General features: G+C 43.0%; 2 protein-coding genes and 1 long non-coding RNA gene across 6 annotated transcripts in view; 1 reads left to right on the top strand and 2 right to left on the bottom strand.

The window, feature by feature from the left end:
- Nucleotides 1–6,749, bottom strand: part of sema3fa (sema domain, immunoglobulin domain (Ig), short basic domain, secreted, (semaphorin) 3Fa) — a 61,228-nt gene extending 54,479 nt beyond the window's left edge. Inside the window, exon 1 of the mRNA XM_088390295.1 lies at nucleotides 6,633–6,749. Within this exon, the coding sequence (XP_088246421.1) occupies nucleotides 6,633–6,727 (95 nt within the window). The 5' untranslated portion in view covers nucleotides 6,728–6,749. The remainder of the gene's footprint in view (nucleotides 1–6,632) is intronic.
- A 2,269-nt stretch (nucleotides 6,750–9,018) lies between these two features.
- On the bottom strand, nucleotides 9,019–20,118 carry rbm6 (RNA binding motif protein 6). Of its 3 annotated transcripts, none has more exons than XM_088388700.1 (23): nucleotides 19,964–20,118; nucleotides 19,220–19,269; nucleotides 17,294–18,755; nucleotides 17,069–17,158; nucleotides 16,891–16,957; nucleotides 16,145–16,218; nucleotides 13,441–13,515; nucleotides 13,066–13,357; nucleotides 12,826–12,983; nucleotides 12,650–12,753; nucleotides 12,502–12,571; nucleotides 12,378–12,426; nucleotides 12,209–12,267; nucleotides 12,029–12,125; nucleotides 11,850–11,947; nucleotides 10,726–11,028; nucleotides 10,493–10,642; nucleotides 10,355–10,420; nucleotides 10,003–10,230; nucleotides 9,850–9,924; nucleotides 9,607–9,746; nucleotides 9,457–9,505; nucleotides 9,019–9,376 (listed from the first exon to the last, which is right to left on the bottom strand). In XM_088388700.1, exons 2-23 carry the CDS (start codon nucleotides 19,264–19,266, stop codon nucleotides 9,281–9,283), a joined length of 3,849 nt encoding a protein of 1,282 aa, XP_088244826.1. In that variant the 5' UTR covers nucleotides 19,267–19,269; nucleotides 19,964–20,118; the 3' UTR covers nucleotides 9,019–9,280. The 3 variants fall into 3 exon arrangements, with proteins under 3 accessions (XP_088244826.1, XP_088244825.1, XP_088244827.1); XM_088388699.1 differs by having other exon boundaries at nucleotides 12,378–12,429; nucleotides 19,964–20,117; XM_088388701.1 differs by having other exon boundaries at nucleotides 9,607–9,701; nucleotides 12,378–12,429; nucleotides 19,964–20,117.
- Nucleotides 19,626–20,355, top strand: part of LOC148391028 (uncharacterized) — a 46,129-nt gene continuing 45,399 nt past the window's right edge. For both annotated transcript variants that reach the window (XR_015861165.1, XR_015861166.1), the window contains exon 1: nucleotides 19,626–20,121. This is a non-coding gene — a long non-coding RNA (uncharacterized LOC148391028). The remainder of the gene's footprint in view (nucleotides 20,122–20,355) is intronic.

Genomic DNA, 20,355 nt, shown 5'->3' with positions numbered 1-20,355 from the left:
TCATCATTTGTGGATGCGGCCTCTATCCGTCATGATGTCATGGCCTCGGGTCTTTGCACGCTATCTGCTTTACGGGTGTCGCTGGACTCTCGTGCTTTCTCATCATACTTATCGTCCCTTATCTTCCACTTCAAGCAAGAGTCACCCATCTTCGCCTGCCCTCCCCCCAATAAACATTGTCTCAGGATGCTCCTGATGCTCTCCGCTTGCTCGTAAAAGCAACCTCCTCCTTTCTTCCTCCAAAGCCGAGGCACGGAATGGAGATAACCAGCGGAACATACCTTTGTTGTCACATGGATGGGATGAGGGTATTTTGTTAGATCTTCTGGATAGCATTGCAAGCACCCAGATTTTGTTCCACGCAGAGCTCTTTCATGCTGATGTTGATATGCGTCTTCTGGTATTTGTGAAGGTTTGAGAGTATAGCTTCACACTCAAACTTCAGCATAGTTAAGGAAGCATTTTCCACCTATAGCACCTGTCGTCCTCAGGGTCATGGGTGAACTTCCAAACTCCAGAGAGGATGGGCTGGAGCTGACAACCCAACCTTGACCATGCAAGCATTTTCCACTTGGGAATACCAGCTAGTTGCCATTCACATGTTAGTGAATAGACAATTAATCCGGCATTTTAGATTTCATTTCATTCTTATTAGAATCTCCAATACTTCACTGTATGGACATCTTGACAGAGCACTCTTTTTGTTGAATGAGGGATCCTTACTTATCGGCGACCATTCAGTTAAAACTGAAGAGACGGAGATCTGATGAAGCTTTTTGTTTTGATGCGCTCAGACTTCTTATCTACCAGCGAGTTGGGTGGAATCCAACCGCAGACGTAGCAGTCCAAAGAAAGGCGACAACACAATATAGGGTAGCGGTTATCATCTCGCTGCAGTCACGCTTGTCCCACGTTTGCATCGGTTCTTGTCTCCGTCACTATAGTTACCCCTATAGACATCTTAAATGACCACATGGAGACAAATTCTGTATATGGAGGAACTCCAGGAGTTCAACGTCTGAATTGATCCCGTGGAAGAACCCCACTCGTCCTTCAGCATTCACCGATTGCTCGACATGCAGAATGTCAGAGACGGCGGTGTCCTCTTAGAAGTGCGAATGTACTCCTCTTGTCTTTCTCCCGGCCATACCACTGTCAATTCCAAGGGAATGGCCGACGTCAGGCAATCCTTCCGGGCCTGTCGTCAGAGGACTCTGGCGGCGGCGCCTGTGAAACCGGAGAGCAGCTGGACCGACTTCACACGAGGGCCAAGAGGTGACGGAGGGATGGTTTAGCAGCGCTGTAGAGGAGGTAACGCACACCCCAAGTTGTAGGGATACCGGGCCTTGGTGTCCAGCCATCGAGGCTGCCAGCGTGTTGAGGAAAGCCAACCCGCTGCTTCTGAAACGCTCGGGTTTCCTCACAACTTGTTGCCTGGTGCTATATAAACCCCGGCATGCAGTGTTGACACCTGATCTGGACTAAAAGGGCCGCTGGAGGGGTTGTTTGCGCTCACCATTCCCTTGCTCTTTCAAGTGCTCTCCCCTCTCATGCTGCCCACATAAACCCACTGGCATGGTCACCCTTCAAGGGACCCTGGGGTGAACCTCCACGCACAGCTTTCACTCATTTTCACTCATCGCTGCTCTGGTAATGAGGGGCCACCGGGGACATCATTGGGAACACTTTGGGTCCAGGGAGTTTCCTTTCGCTACTGTAAGAAGGAATATATTTTCACTCCTGGAGGTTGCACTTTTATCGTTTATTTTCGATCAATTCCTACATTGCACTTCATACTCTGGTCTGTTGATATGTTGCCAAATATAACCAGACACTTTTACAATTGGGAACAGAGATTTGTTTTCCTTCAAGTACTGCTCCATTTTCACTTGCGAGTGCAGCACTTCATGTTACTGCCAGTCAGTCACCAGAAGACCAAAAATATTTTGCAATTTGCTCCAGCCCAACCCCAACTAAGTATGATCTAAATTGAATGTGTGGAAAAATGCTAAGCAAGCTGAAAAACCTCTCGAGCTTGAAAGATTCCAACCTGTGACTACTCTCTGACTGCAGCTTGCTGCAAAGGGATTATGAGCTGCAAGCAGTACCATGTGAGTTTGTTGCTGAGTGAGGTCCACAGTTTGCCTCAAATCCATCACAACACACGTAAAGATCAATACCGCATATTTCCAGAGTAGCCAAATGCACTTGTTTATTAAGATGGGATGCGGGGGAAAAAAAGGATGTTAACCCTCTGCGTATTTTAAGAGCTTGTTTCAGGTTTGTTTGGGTGTCCCGTTTTGTCCATCTGTGATGTTTTAAGCCGTTTGGAGTGTCACTTTAGATCCGAATTGCGTGTGTGTATGGAAGAGGAATGTGGTGTTTCCAGCTCTGAAGGGAAAACTGGAAAAGGAGCACATATTTCTCAGGAGACACCACAAAGGGGGCCCTACTTCTTTTTCTCTACTCACGATGTCGTTTATGATGTCGACACGCAAGCCCTCTTATTCTCCCGAAGTCCGTCCGCCTTGCATTATTTATGAGCCTCGTTCACAATGTTGATACCTCATCATGGTGGCGCAGTAATGAGCGGGACAATGAATTGAAGCGCTGTCAACGGCCACTTAAGTGAACCGGTTGCCCCCTCCCACACCAGATCCTTCTCTGTGTGTGTTTTGGATATGTTTTTAGTTTCGAGGCCCAGTTCACAATGGAGTTTCCATTTCAAACCCCCACAGTTGAATTTCCACATTTATCTTGTGTCATTTTCATATGGCACAGTGGTGCTTGGCCGCATTATGCAATGGGTTATATATTGCCATGTGTAAATTGTAAAGAGCAGCAAATTACACTTGTTAATTTTTTTCCCTGGATTTTTTTTTTCTGCTTAGTGGTATTTCTTTTTTCTAAACAGAACCACTCACGTTTGTGTTTGTGCATGTGTTGGCTTTGAGCATGTGCAAGAACACGTCTGTGTATATATTGCACAGCCGACAAATGAACATGTTGACGAAAGAAAAGACAGGAATGTAATGAAAGGTGTGTTGGTGGTCTTACAGTTTACAGCCCAGTGCATTACACTTCATTTAATTTGGCTGACAACAAAATTTATGTAACAACAACAATTTGTCCGATGAAATGACTTTATGGGCTGAAATCGAAAGAAATCCATTGAGAAATGAGCCTTTATGCATCCACACAATTAACAATGCAGAGCGACTTGGAGACAGCTGTGCACTGGCCATGCATCAGGCCTCCTTCTTCCAGATGTGCACACTATTGGTTTCCTGTCTCGTTTCCACGCATGCGGCAAAATAGGTGCTTGGATGAAATCATAACAGGAAAGAGCAGCCGTATACAAGCTGAAGGAAAACGTTCCGCCGTGTTTCAAAGACACCTCGTTTTCTCAAATGATGTTTGGGGGGGCCCCGAGGTAAACCCAGCCGTGGGGTTCGCACCCCTTACCAACTGCAAACACTTTGAATACTACTGGTAATAAACTAAAAAATGTGAATTCACTACGAAGTGAAATTTGGATTTCTCAGCAACACTGGGTCTCAGTTAACAAACAGGAAGATGGTCTCAGAAGGGGTCGCGGTCATCCCGGTCCAGCCAAGCCCAGCCTGATTTCATTAGAAGGCTTAACCTTCAAAAACATAGCCCTACATCAAGCTTTGCCCTCAGGTCTGTTTTGACTGAAAGGAACCTGGAGAAAGGCTTGGGTATTCTGTTGAGGACCAGCAAAATCGGTTAAGTGTGTCGCTTGAACTGATTAAATGTTTACATTTGATGGAGTAAGCTAGTTAATTGCTTGCGTCAACCTTTCTTACGTACTGAAAGCAGACATATGTATTTTCTTCACAATTTTAAACACTTGCCAGATGTAAAAGGTTTTGACATTCTTTGGATAAAATACACAAAGGATAAACAATTACACTACCCATTACACATAGGTTGCATTATCATGACAACTTTGGGGACGGAGTTATCGATACAGAATATAAACTAGTTCCAAAATAATTCCTCATGTTTCCAGACGTTTAAATTGCATTCATGCGGTTGAAGTGAAAATGTAAACGAACAAGGTGAGTGTCTCATCCAGGTGTCGCACCTTTTGCGGCCCTCATTTCCTCCCAGCCGTGCCCCTGCGATCAATGCGAGGCTTTTTCACGCCTCCTCTTCCACGTCTGCTGGCTTGATGAGGGCCAGATGTGGTCCACGTGAGGGCCCGTGCCATCTGATGCTGTGTCGCCAGAGAAGCTGCGCACTCCGCGGGGGGGTGGCATCCATCAACGAGGACGTGTAAAGTACACTCTGAGAACATTTGGCCTATTAACCCTTTGTCGGACATGGATGCGACAATATTTGGTGACTGGGAAGGAGGTTCCAAATGGCCCCTCCATACCTCATTGTGTACTTCGAGGTTAAAAGCTACAAACGTAGCACGACTCCTAAAATTTTATCGGGTAAACACACGCTTGCAAAAATTGGTGAGTTTTCAAGCATTTTGATTCATTTGACAGATAAATGCCAAAATGATTGCAATAAACGACTGGTCATAACGTTTTGCTCATGTCAAAGTGCCACCATGTACATAAAGTAAGTGTGCAGGCAAAGCTGATTGCTGGCAAAGACTAAGTACAGCCGCATAGCGACAGCTGCATGATGTCATGCCTCTTGCGGAGATTGCACAGATGTGATTAAAAGCATGCCGCAGATTAAGCATGTAGTCCTTGACAGAAATTCCAAATGTTAAGTGGAGCGGTGGTCTTCAACCACCGCGACATTTGGCACTGGGCCACACAGAGTGACTGAGCAAATGATGTGACAAGTTGAATATTAAAATTCAAGTGCATCCACTTGTGCCTCTCTATGTGATGCAGTAGTAAAAAAGTACGACCAACATTTAAAAGTAAAACGTCTCAGATTGAAGACACTGACAGCAATTTTTGGCCTATAGACAGAAAATACACAAAAAGGCCAAGATTCGAAACAGTGAGGTACGCAAGATAACCGTTGCACACTAGCTAACCGTTGCCCTGTCCTTAATTTTAAACTCTGAAATCAAATCCCCACCAATGGTGTAAAGCAGCACTGTCAAATTCCAAGGCTTTCATTGTGTAAGAACACCACAAGGATGCGAGTGAAGACTAATGAATGGGCTGTCACAGAGTCGATGTCGCAGCGCCGCCGCAGACGACGTATAAATTGCTATGTAATTTCAGACCCCGACAAATGATATTCAAATAAAGGGTAAAGGGCCATGAGGCGTAGCACGCCATCGAGGAACCCATTTGACATACGTCAAAGATGTATAATGGTAGAGGACAAAGTACATCAGACCTCCCTCTTGGGTTTCACCAGAAGACAAAGGAAGATATGAGAAAAGCTGCAAATGTGGCATGAATACCAGACACAAATAAAGCCACATGGCGGGGTATTTTTTTCAGGGGTTGAGGGCGTTTGTTTCTGTAATACAATCTCTACACTCCCTCAGCTACCTTTGCTTCATTGTAATGTTTCATAGAGATATGAAGGCATGTTCAGACCACAGTGAAAAAAATCAAAACAAAAAAAAAACTGTACAAGAGTAAAGTCAGATTTTACAAAAAATAAGGTTGGAATTTTACTAGAAACATTTATAGTCATCGTTTTCAATTCCCACAAGAAGACTGTAGCATTAGGAGAATTAAGAATTAATTTGTAATTTTAGAGTAGTAAAAATAATGTAATATTTCAGACAATTGTCATCAGGAAAGAAATGCAAAAACTATGAGAATGTAGTTTGTAATACTAAGAAATGTAAATAATTACTGGAAAATTGGTTTAATTTTGTATGTCACCAGGGGGGAACTAACTATAGTGTGAGCTGCCTATTTCTCAAAATATGTATCTGTCTGTGACTTGGTTGCCATGGCAACTTGGTCTTGCAATAGAGCATACGGGCTGAGCAAGTGAATCGTATATACAAGAGGACTGACCAGGTTAAAAAAGAAATTAGTGGGTAAAAATGGGCTGTATTTGTCTTGGTCATAATTTATGACAATAAAGTTGTGATATTAGGAGAACAAAGTAATACATTTATGAGATTTTATAATCCTACGAGAAATCTTAATTTTACATGAATTGAAAAAGTAGTAAGAGGGAAAATATTTTTTCTTAATAATGAGGAATTGCCTTTCTTTGTTTTTTCTATAACCACTGCATCTACTTATTAAATAAATACATGCAATGTATGTATTTTCTTTCCATATTAGGCCATACAGTGAGTGGGAAAATGCAGGACACAATCATCCAACTTTTTCTTATGCTGCTGCTGCATTGTGCCTCCAGGACACAATGAATAACAATGAATAATTTCCAGACTATGTTTTTCATTTTCACCGCAGGAATTGGCTCCAAAGCGAGTGATTGTGTTACGGTACTTGCAAAGAAGAAAATAACCTGAAGCTACTTTTAACTGTTGGCTTGGGTTGTTAGGTGAATACAATGCCTCTGTCTTGCTCACTCCAACTTGACGCTCTTGGGACCCAACATTTCCAACCAATTGTACAGAACAACCTCCGAATTGTGACTTGAGAAACAACAGCATCATACAATAAGAAAGTAAGTAAGGACAAGTTTGTTCTTACCCTGGAAATCCCTTGAAAAAAGGCCTTGGTCCATCATTAGAACAACTCAGATGAGATCTCAGGTCACATCCTGGTCTGTAGGAAAATATGGCCATCCTTGGCACCTGACAGGAAGTTTGGTGAATTGTCCTGTTGCTGTTTTTGCTCTGCCCCCTGCAGATCTGGAGGGAGTCTATTCTAGATAGATATTTTGTCTCCTTTGGACAGGGCAAGAAATGGTTATGTTCCTGATTGAAACTGAATTCAGGTGCTGAATTTTGAGTTTTCTGGCCAACCGATACCCAAAACCAAAATAGCTGACTTCCTGTTCAATTTCAGGTATGTTGTGTCCCTGACACTTTGTCAAGCAATTCAATAAAACATGCAGCAGACCACCTACCAAATTTCATTTACATTTTGGAAGGTAATTTATCTGGTCCAAGAAAATCCATCCACACATCCAATTTCTAATAAAACAATATTAAGACATTTCAGGAGGGACTTCGCACTGCCTTCAATAATAAACAGTGGAATGATGTATTCATCATGTTAAAGCCATTACACACATTCCCACGGGTGGTCATAACCGGGGCAACGATATGTTGACAACTTTACCTCCAACAGTATGGAAATCTCATCAAAATATTCCCAGCTATGTACGCATTTACCTGGATTGACAATATATTATCGTTTCTGCCTCATTGCTCACTCCGCCTAATATTGAATTAAATATTTAATGCGGGCCATTAATAATACACAAGGGTAAATTTGAGAGTACTCAAACTTCATGAAAAATGAGATTAGTTTGACGTCATGTCATAATAATTGTACCATAGCTTTCAACACAAAGTTTTTCTCATAACTTTATGAGATGGGCTATCTTCAAGAATATTATGACTTGACCTTCATATGTCCTTGGACTAAATGGCACGCGTTCAAGACAATGGACCGTTGTCAATTTGATAGGAGCTTTCCGACACTTGTCGCTCTGAAAGGATCACAGGCCTCCATTATTTGTAGGTTGCCGTGTCCTGTGGCGACAGTCAAACAAACAAAGATTGAGACATGCGCTGTGTCTTTTGTATTTACATATAAATGAACTATTTATCGCTGACATCCACACGGGTTGAGCTCGACTTCGCTTTCCCTTCTCTAGACTTCAAATTGAATCAGTTGGGGGATGGTGAGAATTATGCTCCTCTTCTATATATACTAGATTATATACTACTTTAAGCGCAATTTAATTAATTGCAAATTAATTAATTGTAGAACCTCTATGGACAACCATTCACAGCGATGTATAATTTAGAGTCTTCAATGAACCTAAAGTATGATTCCGGAATATGGGTATTGACATTATAACCCTAACTTTGGCTTTAAATCCTGATTTGAAGCCACAACTTGAAAGCCTAACGCTGACTTGAGACGTCAATAATATGAAATCTTAAATCACACTTGAAACTGATTTTGGATTGAAACCCTAACATGGTCTGACTCCCTAATTTCAAGCTCAAAAATTGGACTCAAACACAAATTCTGATTTGAAACCGCAAGCTTGAAGCCCCCTCCCCAATTACAACCCTGATTTAGACATCAAAATTGAAATCTACCTGGATTTTTTTTAAGTGATCTAAATTGATTTTGAATTCATTTCTATTTATTTTTTCCTTTACTGTTGTGTATGAGGAAGGCCCCATCAGTCTGTGTGGAATAAACATGGATGAAAAAAAAAACTCCATGTAAAAGTATTGCCTCATAGCGCTGGCAAACCTTTGACATTCGAGGGGAGCTTAATATGCTGAGAAACTGTTGAGTCTTGTCATACTTTCCTGCAGTGTACAAGCGGTGTGAGCCGCTTCCTTGATTCATTGGAACTGGTTTAAAAAATGTGTGGGTTGTATACTCATCTAATGCTACTAATGTATACAAAAAAGCATTATTGCACACTGATATAGTATTGCCCTTGTAGGAAAGTAAAAACAGAAATATCCCTAGATAGAAACTAGAGAGGCGGAGAAAATAGGCTGAGACTGAAATATTGGATCATGCTGCCACCTTGTGATGGAGAATCAAGTCTTGCAGTACAATAACTGCCATGTGTCCCTAAGGATTGTTCTCATTTAATTCCAAGAGTGTCTGTGTTGGATGATGCAAAGCAGGCCCAGAATGATTGTCTTGACATAACATAACAGAAGCACCACAACAAAAGACTACACCTATTTTCATATTTGTGGTCTGACCCAAACCCTATCCCGTGCAAGTACACATGCTTAGTGACATGATTTTCACTGAATTCATTTTATATTGGTATTTAGTAGAAACATTTACAAAATCACGACTACTACTGTTAGTAATCGCATGCAGAAACTAACAATCTTGTGAAAACACTAAAAAAAGAGAACAAAAGTTGAGTTGTTAGTGTTTTTTTATGTAGAAAACAGTGCATATATAATACTACATCCACAGATGAAAAACGAGGAAAGGAAATAATAAAAACAAAAAAAAAGTTGAAGCTTTAAAACAAACTTTAACCGTGAGTCTGTGGGTGATTTCATATTTAACAAGTTCAAGAAACATCGCCGGCACAACATCCATCCATCACTGTCTTTGTGATGTTTTGGTTCACAATGTGTGACGGACAAGGGCGAAGGATCGGCTTTCGAATAAGGTCACTCCAGTTCCTTGAAGCGCGCAAACATGGCCTTTCGCACTGCTTGTTTGTAGGTGGCGTGGTCCCAAGCTACGTGATCTTTCTTCTGGCGTCTCTGTGGAAATGGAATCGAAATGGGTGTAAATAAAGAATCAGTGCGGGACATTAAAGTAATGGATGAGAAATAACACTTACGGGAGGTGGAGGTTCTGAGCCCAAACCAGGTCTTTCACTGACTTTCTCTCTAAGGACAAAAAAAAAAAAAAAAAAGTAAAAAAAATAAAATAATTCACAGATAGTGAGTAGAGAATGAAAGAGCCAAGTGGAGGTGGTGTTGAGTCATACCTAGATCCTCCAGCCCAGCTGTTATAATGCTGCTGCGGCTGTTGATGTTTTCTCCGCTTTTGTTCTGGTGACCTGACAACTTCCCTGGTGGTCAGCTGTGTAGGGAATGTTTGGGAGACATTCACACCCTTAACTGGTTTCTAACCAATCAAAGGGCACATATTGAAAAAACACCATTCACAGTCACATGTATCCACTGAGGGAACATCCAAACTTTACGAGACCGTGCTACATTTCACTCACTTCTTTTTCTTGGTTCTCAAGTGCCTCCAGTTCTTTCTTAGACCTCTTGATCTTCAAGTGGATCTCCATGTTTTGCTGAAAGTACAGACAACCGTCAAAAAGAAAGGACGTGTGCCATGTTAGCATTAGCAGTGCTAGCAGGCAATACTGTACTTTATGCAGATCGGACAGCTGCTGGTGGCGGACGAGTGCGTCCTTGTTGGGGAACTGTCTCCTGCACAGTAAGCAGGCCATCTTCTTCCAGTCCGTCAGCTTGTCCTCTCGTACGTTGGGCGGAGCTTTGCTGATCTGACGTGCTACCTCCTCCTTGTCCTCCTCCACCTCCTCGTCGCTTCCGGCGGCGTAGTCTGACGCCAGCATCCCCAGAGAGCCCATCAGTCGCTGACAACACAAAACCACATGCTGAGTTGTGGGAAGAACATTCGGAATAAATGGTTTACTACATTGCATTTGATCATGGAATGTATCTCTCCTGATGAGCAGGGGTTCAGTTGAACATCTTTACCTTTGATTTTTCCTCTTTTTTAACTGGAGCAAGAGGCTTCTTGAAGAGATCCTCACTGCCTGAATTCTGTGGGTGCACAACTACGTGAATGACTTGTAAATAACGAGACTTAAAGTTGGCGAAAGGCGTTCTCCTCACCTTCCTCTCGAACACTGCAAACCCTGCATCAGCCGTCTTGGATTGCTTCCTATCATCGTCCATGCCGCTTCTCAACAAAGGTGACGGGGAGCGCACGCATTCCTTTTGCCGGTTCTGGATCTTGGCCCAGCGCTCCATATCCTTCATGATCTGAACAATAAGCATTCATTCAGTCACCCATTCTCCTATACATAGACATATTTTGGAGGGGGGGCATTCATTTTGTAAACAACCTTGACAGCAGCAAGGCTTCTTGGTCTGTCGTCCCTTCTTGGCGAGTCGTCATCATCTTTCCTCTCAGGAGACAGACTTCCCTGGTTGTCAGCAGAAACAGGCGGTTTGGTGGAGGCCACTGGGGGCGCTGAGGGTTTCTTCATGTCCAGAGGAGCGTCAGCTGCCGGGTTAGAGAGAATGGCTTGGTCTTCGGCCGTCATGACCACAGGTTGGTGCCCCTGGTTGCCTCCGGGCACCGGAACGTATGCCTTTGTTGTCGTGTCCCAGTACAAATACTCTTGGTTCTGTGCGTTGTAGAAGTACTGTGAAAAAAGATGTTAGGGTATGAGATTTGATTGATACCTGGATTTGTTCCAGATCCCTGGAGGTCTCAAAAAACACAACACCTATAATACTTCAGTAGTGTCTACTGCAGGGGTCACCAACCTTTCTTACTTCCTGGGTACTGATTAAGGCAAAGGGCTACCAGTTTGACACACACTTCTGAAATAGCCAATTTGCTCAATTTGGAATTCACGGTGTTATTATTGTCATTTCTAGTTCACATGTAAGTGTGATTTTAACAAGAATAGCAAAAATACAGTCAATCCTTGGTTTTGACCACAATCCGTTCCAGAAGGTGGTTCGAGAAGCGAATTGGACGAGAAGCGAATCAGTCGAATTCCGAATCTATTTTTCCCATTATAAATAATAGAAAAAAAAAGTATCCGTTTCAAGACAAAAACACCCTTCCTTTTTTAAGCATTTTTTCATTTGCGCATATTTGTCCGATCGTGCAACTGCAGCGCACCGCCGAACGCGCAACCGTAACGTGTCGACCACCGTGCAACCTTCCCCGCGCTGGTCGCATTATTGTGCTATAATTTAGAAAACATTTTTAAAGTCCTGATGTACTTTAAAAAATTTAAGTGGACCTCAGTGCGTAGGGAGCTTAATTTGGTCCAATCGCGCAATAATAGATGCAGCTCACTGATAAGTGCCGCTATTTGAGCTAATTTTAGAACAGTCCTGCGGGCGACTCATGCGGTCCTCACGGGCGACCTGGTGCCCGCGGGCAACGTGTTGGTGACCCCTGATCTACTGTATGCTGACGCATTTGTATCATGGTGTCTTGCAAACTCACTCTTGAGGCAGGGTCATAGTACAGGGTTGTCTCAGGGTCATAGTAGAAGCCGGATGTGGCGTCGTACAAGTAACTGGACGTATCTTGCGTCTCTGCATCTGAGAGGATCATAAAGAAAAGACTTTGTAACTGATGAACATGCATTCAAACACCTACTGGTATAAAGCTGATGTTCTCACCAAACGACTCATTGGCAGTGGCTACAGTATCATCAGGCACATGTGCTCCGGTCGACTGGTAGGACGGATCCACGGCTTGACTGGCGTAGTCAACTCCCTAGATGTGATGAGATGTTACAAGAAGTCTCATGGATGGTACTTTTTTTTGAAATTTTTGAACAAAGCATCCAATCCACCTACCTGGATAATGTTGGCATCTACTGACAGAGGCGGCTCACTGCTACCAGTCGGCAAACCGGCTAGGGACAAAACGGCACTATTTCAAGTGCATTTACGCTCAAGGCTACTGAGAATCACCTTTATATGGGTAAAAAGACGAATGAGTAACTGTATGCGTAAGATGTCTCACCTTGCATTCCAGGAGGGGGCTGCACGAAAGGTTGCGGGTAGAACTGCTGCTGCTGAAACACCAGAGGCAACATCAACTGACAGGTCCGATTATTTCCGTCGGCATAAATAGGAGCGCAACTGACCTCCATTGTACTGCCTGCGGGCTGATAGCCTGGAGTCAAGCTGTTTGGTTTGTCAAGCTCTCTTCGGAAACTACACCGGACAAGAAATGAAGTCCATTTGCCATAAGAAATAGTGTGACGAAGAACAAAATCTGACCCGACGACTTACTTCTGGTGCTTTAGGGGTTTGGCAACTTCTGCATACACTCTGACTCCATCAATATAAAGGGGATTGGGTTTGTTGAGGAGTAGGTCCACCAAGCGCGTCACTTCCTACAAAACAAAATACTCGCTACACAAATTGTAGAGCCAACATGGCAAGATAAGCAATGCATGGCTAGGCACCTCGTGGGAATCCATGTCAACAAAGCAGAAGCACTTTGCTCCAGGGGTCTTGGCCTTGATCAGACGAACATTTCTCTCATCCAGATAAGCAAACGGATCCAAAGCTTTGAGAATAGCATCTACTGTTGTGGTGGGCTTTATATTTTTTATGATCATGGCTGTTCAGGGAAGCAAGGAGAATGCAGTTATTATATGAGTAATGGTGACTAACAGACGATTCTAACACTTTACGGTACATACTTTTACTGTCCTTAAAGATTGCTTTGGACTGAAGGGAATTGTGGTGATGGGTGTTTTGGTTGCCCCAAGACTCTGCTTGCGTCTCACTTTCCTGCTGCTGAAACTGCTGGTCAACCTGCTGCTGCCAGGCCTCTGGTGTCAGGTCAGAGTTGCGCTGCCACTGGGTGGAAGGCAGCGGCTTCGTGGGGCCTTTAGACGCCGACCCATTTTGGCCGGACTCAAATTCTTCTGATGGCTGATCGGGTCTGGACAACTGTGACTCCATGGGTGGAGTCAAGGTGCGATGGGATTCCTTGTTAAAAAAAAAAAAAGCGTCATTTATAAGATCGACATTAAGGCCTGGTCGTTTTAAATGACACAATTGACAGGACTTACATTAACACTTCTTTGACTGTCATCTGGATGAGAGTAGCTAAGGGAAACTGTTCTAGTGCCAACCTTGAGGGAACCCTGCAACAAGAGCACACACACGCAATCAAAACGAGCCCTTAAAAGGATGCCTAAAGTAAGACCAGTGACACCCAAAATGCACTGTGGCGGGGGCACTTGGGGTGCTACACTGGTCCAAGAACTGGTACCATCCTTCAAACGAAAATAAGCCCCACTGGCGTACACTACAGTATTGTGGTAGCTACAAGCGAAGGCTGCATGTATTGATTGTTGTTGTATTAAATGAATCCCATTAAACTGTTTATCAAATGAGCCATCTCGGATATGCCAGACAATTGAATCAACCAACACAGCCTCAAGCTGTCCTTTTCATATTGCACATTTTGTCAGTCTAAAAGTACAAAAATCAGACTCACAGAGAACATAAATTGTCACAAACAGAAACTTGTTTTGCCTATTCAGCAAGGCCACTAATTCCTCCGACTGCCAACTGAGGATTCAGGCCACGGAATACTAAAAATGTCATCCCCAAATCCTTGCTGAAGTCTCAGTCTCATACTAGCATATAAAAACAACTTTGTCTTTCTCAGGACTCGAAAATCTTGAGTCGGTCTACAAAATGTATGCATAGTAAGCCACACTACATGCTATTCCCTCAAGTTGCATCTCGAATGAATGACACCACAAACTAAGCTTTTGTGTATGTGTGCTGAACACGGCAAAAAAAAAAAAAGTTGGGAAAAACAGCAGCACCAAACAATCAGGAAAATCACTCAATCCATTCACTTGGATCCCCACTTGCTTTAGATAGGAGGGCAAGTCCCAGCCAGCGCATTCCATGTGTCACCAATTGACTTAAAATAAGCTAAGACAAACTCCAGTTTAACCATTTCCATCAAATCCTGCATAAAATAAAGAAATGGTTATACAAAAGCAAATTAGAAACTAAACACAAGAAAACAGAAGGAGTCCCCAGCCACTTCAGGGAATATTTTCAAATTTGACCGGATTTTGTGTTTGTGTGAATACGTATTTAAAAACAAATCATCTATGTACACCATCAATTCCTAAGGCTAATGGTTTGTATGGTAATGCCTCCAAAGATGCTGAGAAAATTCAATCTGAAGCACAGTTGCAACACCAATTTAGGAGAATTCCCATGGGAGCCATGGACACAAGAAACCAAAGTGCTATTTTTAGGGCAACCTTCGAAGAAGTTCATCACCAAGTCTTTAGGCCTTGCCATGAAAGATCTATTCTGAAACACCCAAAAACATCATGAACCCAGCTTGTGGTTCGGGTAATACTTCACCATTCCCAAGGCAAGACTACTTTCTACATAGCCTCTATTAAAATATAACCAATCCCCACAGACAAGAACCTAACTGCAAGGACAAAAAAAGAAGTACGCTTGTTTCTTGCTTAAATGATGGATAAGGGTCAACAGAGTGAGCACAACAACAAAGTCACTACGGACTGAGTGACTTGATCAGACGAACGTTTCTCTCATCCAGATAAGCAAACGGGTCCAAAGCTACCATGGCTGTAATCGACCTGATATCAATTAATCGATGTTATCAATATTTTTTTTCAACTGTCAACTCGCTGTGTAAGCTTTCACCTCCAAACAAGCTCACTCACATTTCCCCCATCGTCCTCGTTTGCAACGGTGGGGTGACTGCAAGAGGGAAGAGCTTGCCATGTTTCGTCGATGACAAATTTTACATTATCAACCGCCGGTTGTCTCTACAGTATATTGTCTGTCTTTGGTGATTTCGCTCACCGCTAGCCGTCACCGTCCAGAAGAGCAAAGACTTCTTCTCCAAGCAGTAATAAGACCAAGGCCAGAATCTGCTGCCTGCGCCAATAGATTTCATTTAGATATTTAAAAAAAAAATAGATTTTTATGTTTTGCGCTCTTGTTATATCTGAATGATGCCCCTGTGTTTTGCAAGTGACCGGTTTAATTTATTTTGTAAAATAGCTCCACACTCTTGTGAAACCGCTGCCGGTTTGCAGTGCCCAACCACCACTTGTTAATTTCGGATACATGTCCGGGTTGCTCTTGCAAACGCACGTGAATGGCATTACAATTTCCATTTCGCAATGACAAAGTGTACATATCAAATGATCTGAGACGTTAAGTTTACTTCATTCTGAATGTTCGACATGTCTAGAGTTTTGTGGCAACAGACTTTTTTTAGCAGTTCCCTCAACATGAAGAGCTCAATACTACATCTGGCGCTAGTAGTAATAACTTGTGCTTTGTGAAAATAGGGTTGCCATTCTTCAGTCATCATTAAAAATAACTAAGACCATTGTTGGCATGTCCCACTGGGATGAGGCCCCGGGGAAAACCCAAGACACGCTGGAGGGACTTAGGATCTTGGGATTCTCCCTGAAGAGCCAGACAAAGTGGTATTAGAGAGGGAAATCTGCCCTTCCCTGCTAAAGGCAGGGTAAGCAGAAGAAAATGGTTGGATGGATTTAAAATTCTCTAGCTATTTAAAACTTTGTCTAGCATTTGTTGAAGAAAAACAGTTACAGATTCCTCAATTTCTGACGACCTAGGAAAGTAAAGCCCACCCCCTGCCCAATTCTCTTTGTCCACAATCTACGAATTGCCCTCTCAACCCCTCGTAATCCTGTCGGGAGAGGCGGCCTTGGTCGAGTGACGAGGATAGGCCACCTTGTTGGACTCCATGAAGCGGACTGCATCCTCGAGGTTTAAAAACTCCACATAGGCCGTATCAGAGCTGTAACCTGGGGACAGCATTTGAAATACAAATGGGTTTTTGTTAGTCAGTTCCAGTAACCACAGTTAGCCCGCTATAACATGAGAAGATAGCAGTGCGTTAACACATCGAAATGAATGAACATTTCTCTGCGAGGGAGTTTTAGTTAGCCACCAAAATACTGTACCTTCTCGGGAACACTGCATGTTTATATCTCCTGATAACTGACAATCTTTGGCAGGGAAAGCTTCGATTAAAGCCTTCAAACGTTTAAAAGGGATATTTCGACAGCAGTGGTGTTTGGGTTCATTTCCTTTTGTTCAGTCAAAACAAAGAAAATATCCCTAAACAGTTCCGAGTATGCGCACAAAAAACATTTACTCTAATCTAAGGTCTGACAAAACTACATAAACGTCTTTGAAGGACACACAAACACACACATGAATCACTCCGGCTGAATGTTCTCCAATTGCTGCCCAACATCCCCAGAGATGGCAAAATTGGCTTTACAGACCACCGCCCTCCCCGCCCCGCCCCGCTTTGTAATTGATCGAGGATCACACAGGCCAAAAACAACAAAAGCAACCATGAAGATCAAATAAGGAAGCGTGCAGCGGTGCGAGCGTCGAAAGAGTGTAAAAATCGAGGGACACGTAAGCGATCGATTGCCCCAAAACAGTTCCACAAGTTCAGTCTTTACCTGGGATGTTTTTAATCTTCATCCCTGGTTGTGGCACCCCACCTGGCACTGTAATGGCACCTAGAATCTAGAAACAGAAAAATAAAGCAAAATACTCTAAGCACCTCAACACACAAATCTTCCAGTATGGTAAAAAAACAAAAATTAAGATTAAAAACAGATGAGTGTGTTTGATTACCTGCTCCATCGTCGCAGTCTTTGGAATGCCAGTTATGGATACTGTTGTGGAAACTTTGCCTTCCACTGACGAGCTTCTGTAATCTTGATCCTTTTATAGAGGTGTCCAATAAAATCCGTTATGATCAAAATAAAAGCATGAGAACTGATCTAGAACTCTGACATCTATATTGAACTGATAGTTGATGAGTCGTCTATTCATTTTAATGATTAAAAACAGACTTGCCTTAGAACCTGATGCAGTGAATTGCGGATGCTCATCTGGTTTGGATTCCTCAATCAGTGGTGTCCCCTGCAGATCCTCCTGCTTGTACTCAAACATATTTGCAGGAGCTGTCCGGTAATCAATGTCTCTGTAGTCTTGGTCCCTGCTTTGAAAATGCTCCATTTCTGCCATCTTACCCAGAGTCTGTCCTTCACTGTGTGTGATACCTTCAAGTCCTGTAAAACTATTATTTGGCTCCACAGTCTGACGAGTTGACTGGTTCTTATGGAAATTTTCACCAATTGTCGAGTTACCCTGACTCTGTTCCGTGCCTCTTTTTGCGAGCCAGCGATTACTTTCAATTCCTCTTCCCGGAGCGACAGAGGGTGGAGTTCTTTCTTGTGTAGAGTTTCGACCAAACGGAGGGCGATCCATTTCAACAAAGTGATCGGCACGAGGGAAGCAAACATCTTTGCCTGGAAAATTAATAGGCGGTCTATCCTTGTCATGAAATGCTGGTGGACCTCCACTGGTGGCATCCCTCCTAAAACTTGCTGGGTGGGTGGGCTGAGAACCACCTTTCATACCTTCATCTGAAAGAGGAGGTTTATCCTTTTGTCGGCTCTTCCATTCCTCTGCAAGAGTCATCTCTTCACCGCTCCTATAGTCCATGAGGGGACTACCACTCGATTCTGGACCCTTATTAATTCTGGGCTGGTCTTCGGGATGCTTGAAGTCGGATCTTTGTGGCCCGCTAGCATTGGCAGGTGGGCCAGCGCTCGGCCTGTCCATTGGAGGGGCGTCATTTCCAAATCTTAAAGGAGAGCGATCCCTGTCTCGAAATTCAGGCGGTGGACAAGGGCGATCTCTGAAGTCCATATCCGCCTCAAATCCACCTCTTGAATTCAAAGGCGGTCCTCCTCTTCTATCTATGTCCCCCATCCTCCGTTCATTGGGAGGCATGTCCATGTTAAAACGACTGTCATCATCAATACCCATTGGAGGCCGCATTCCCCGAAAATCACTATTGTTCTCTGTTCTGTCGACGGGAAACCCTCTTCTCCCATCCGTGTTGGGATTATTGAAGCGAGGCACATCACGAAACATGTCCCTATCCCTCATGTCCATACATCTGTTGTTTGGCCCCCATGTTGGAGGATCTCTGCCTCCTCTATCAAATCCTGAGATACCCTGTGAATTCATCATATTGTCTCTGGGGGTTCCGTCAAACTGCCCTCGGAAATTTAAATTTGGACCAGGGCCAGATCTAAAATTATCTCTGTCCAGACCTCTGCCACGCATACCGCGCGGATCCATGTCATGTCCCCACATTGGTGGACCTTCCAATCTTCTCATGTCCATCGGTGGTGGTAGATCCAAGGGACCCATTGGGCCCATGGGTCTCATATTCCTCCCATCTCTACCCCAAAAATTAGGCATGGGAGGATCTCTTCTCCCAAACATTTCTTCACGGTGATTACCTCTGCAATGAGGTTGATGATAATTAATTGGTTAACAGCAAAAAAAAAAAACTGTTTTCTGCTTAGTGCATCTTAAAAAAACTAATTCATAAGTTTGATACTAATATAATGCTTAAAAACAGCCTTTTAAGTAATTCATAGTAAAGCGCCCTCTGTTTACTTATTTATTTTTACCCCTACATGAGAACCAGAATTGAGAATCGTTAGGAACCGGAATTGGATTGAAGAACTGGAAGCGTAACCTACATCTTCCAAATTCCAACAATGCCCAACTCTATTACTTGTTACATTTCATAACCACAAAATGTCAAACGTTATAAGCCAAGGACCTCCTCTATATTTTTAATGTTTGCTTTGGAGTCATATTAATCTATATCATACAGAGCAGTGTGGCAACATGGTCAAAATTACAAAAGCAAAACTGAGACACTGGCTTTTTAAATATAGCAAAGAGCAGTTTGCTTACCTAAACGGAGGTCTTCCCCTTGGTCCTTGCCCTGGTCCATTCCACATTTTCTATAAAGGGTTTACAGATAATCTTCATTGTGGGGGTATGTTCCAAATCCTCAATACACCATTTAATAAAACAAATTCTAAAGATAAGTATTGAGCGTCCCCAAATACTTGCATTTGCTCTAAATAAATTAAAATGAACTAAAACGTAATGTTGCTAATAATGGAGTAACGTATTTAATTTTAACATGTTGCAGAACAGCCACATAATGTTTAAATCGCATATGCTATTTATACACAAAACTTAAGTGCTTGGGCATGTGGACACACAACAAGTCGACGTTCGTATGAATATGAGTGCCACGCTCCAGTGAGGCTTAAGTTGTATTTATTTGAGGGTGTCTGCTCGTGTCAATCATTGCCTGCGTGCTTTGCTAGCAGCGAGCTAAATTAGAAAGGCCCGCTAACGGTTGATAGGGCAATCAAAGCGTGGATAAACGGACTTAAACGCCACAATTTCAGACGTGATCGATATTCGCGTGGCGTACAACTACAGTATGACTATTTATTGTATATTCACGTGACGTTTGTGTGAACATATACGTCGCGAAGCGACCAGCGTTAGCATTAGCTTGGCAGCTATACCCGTTGAAACGCTCGGTCCCTTGAGCTACAATGCTCACATTTGGAAATGGAAAAGACGAACTAAAATATTTCTGCGTAACTCGACTAATTGTAATTATGTTTATTCACTCACCTCAGCCGCTCTCACGGGTCGTCGTCAATGAACTCCGCGCAGGGTTTACGGCGATAAGGTACCAAGAGCTGCGACAACCTGCAGGGAGTCACGTGACTGACAAACGCAGCGGGAGACTTCCGGTAGTCGTGTGAGTTCTTGGGTTACGTCATTAGGAGGTATCTATCTATCTATCTATCTATCTATCTATCTATCTATCTATCTATCTATCTATCTATCTATCTATCTATCTATCTATCTATCTATCTATCTATCTATCTATCTATCTATCTATCTATCTATCTATCTATCTATCTATCTATCTATCTATCTATCTATCTGTCTATCTACCAATCAATCAATCAATCATCCAAACAGCTAGCAATACATCCAGTTATCCAAATAATGAAAAG

The sequence above is a fragment of the Syngnathus floridae genome, chromosome 11 (assembly GCF_059516105.1).
Source record: "Syngnathus floridae isolate MCC-2025c chromosome 11, RoL_Sflo_1.0, whole genome shotgun sequence".
Classification (NCBI taxonomy): domain Eukaryota; kingdom Metazoa; phylum Chordata; class Actinopteri; order Syngnathiformes; family Syngnathidae; genus Syngnathus; species Syngnathus floridae.
The sequence above is the reverse complement of the archived record's forward strand: the minus strand, read 5'-3'. Positions and strand labels throughout refer to the sequence as shown.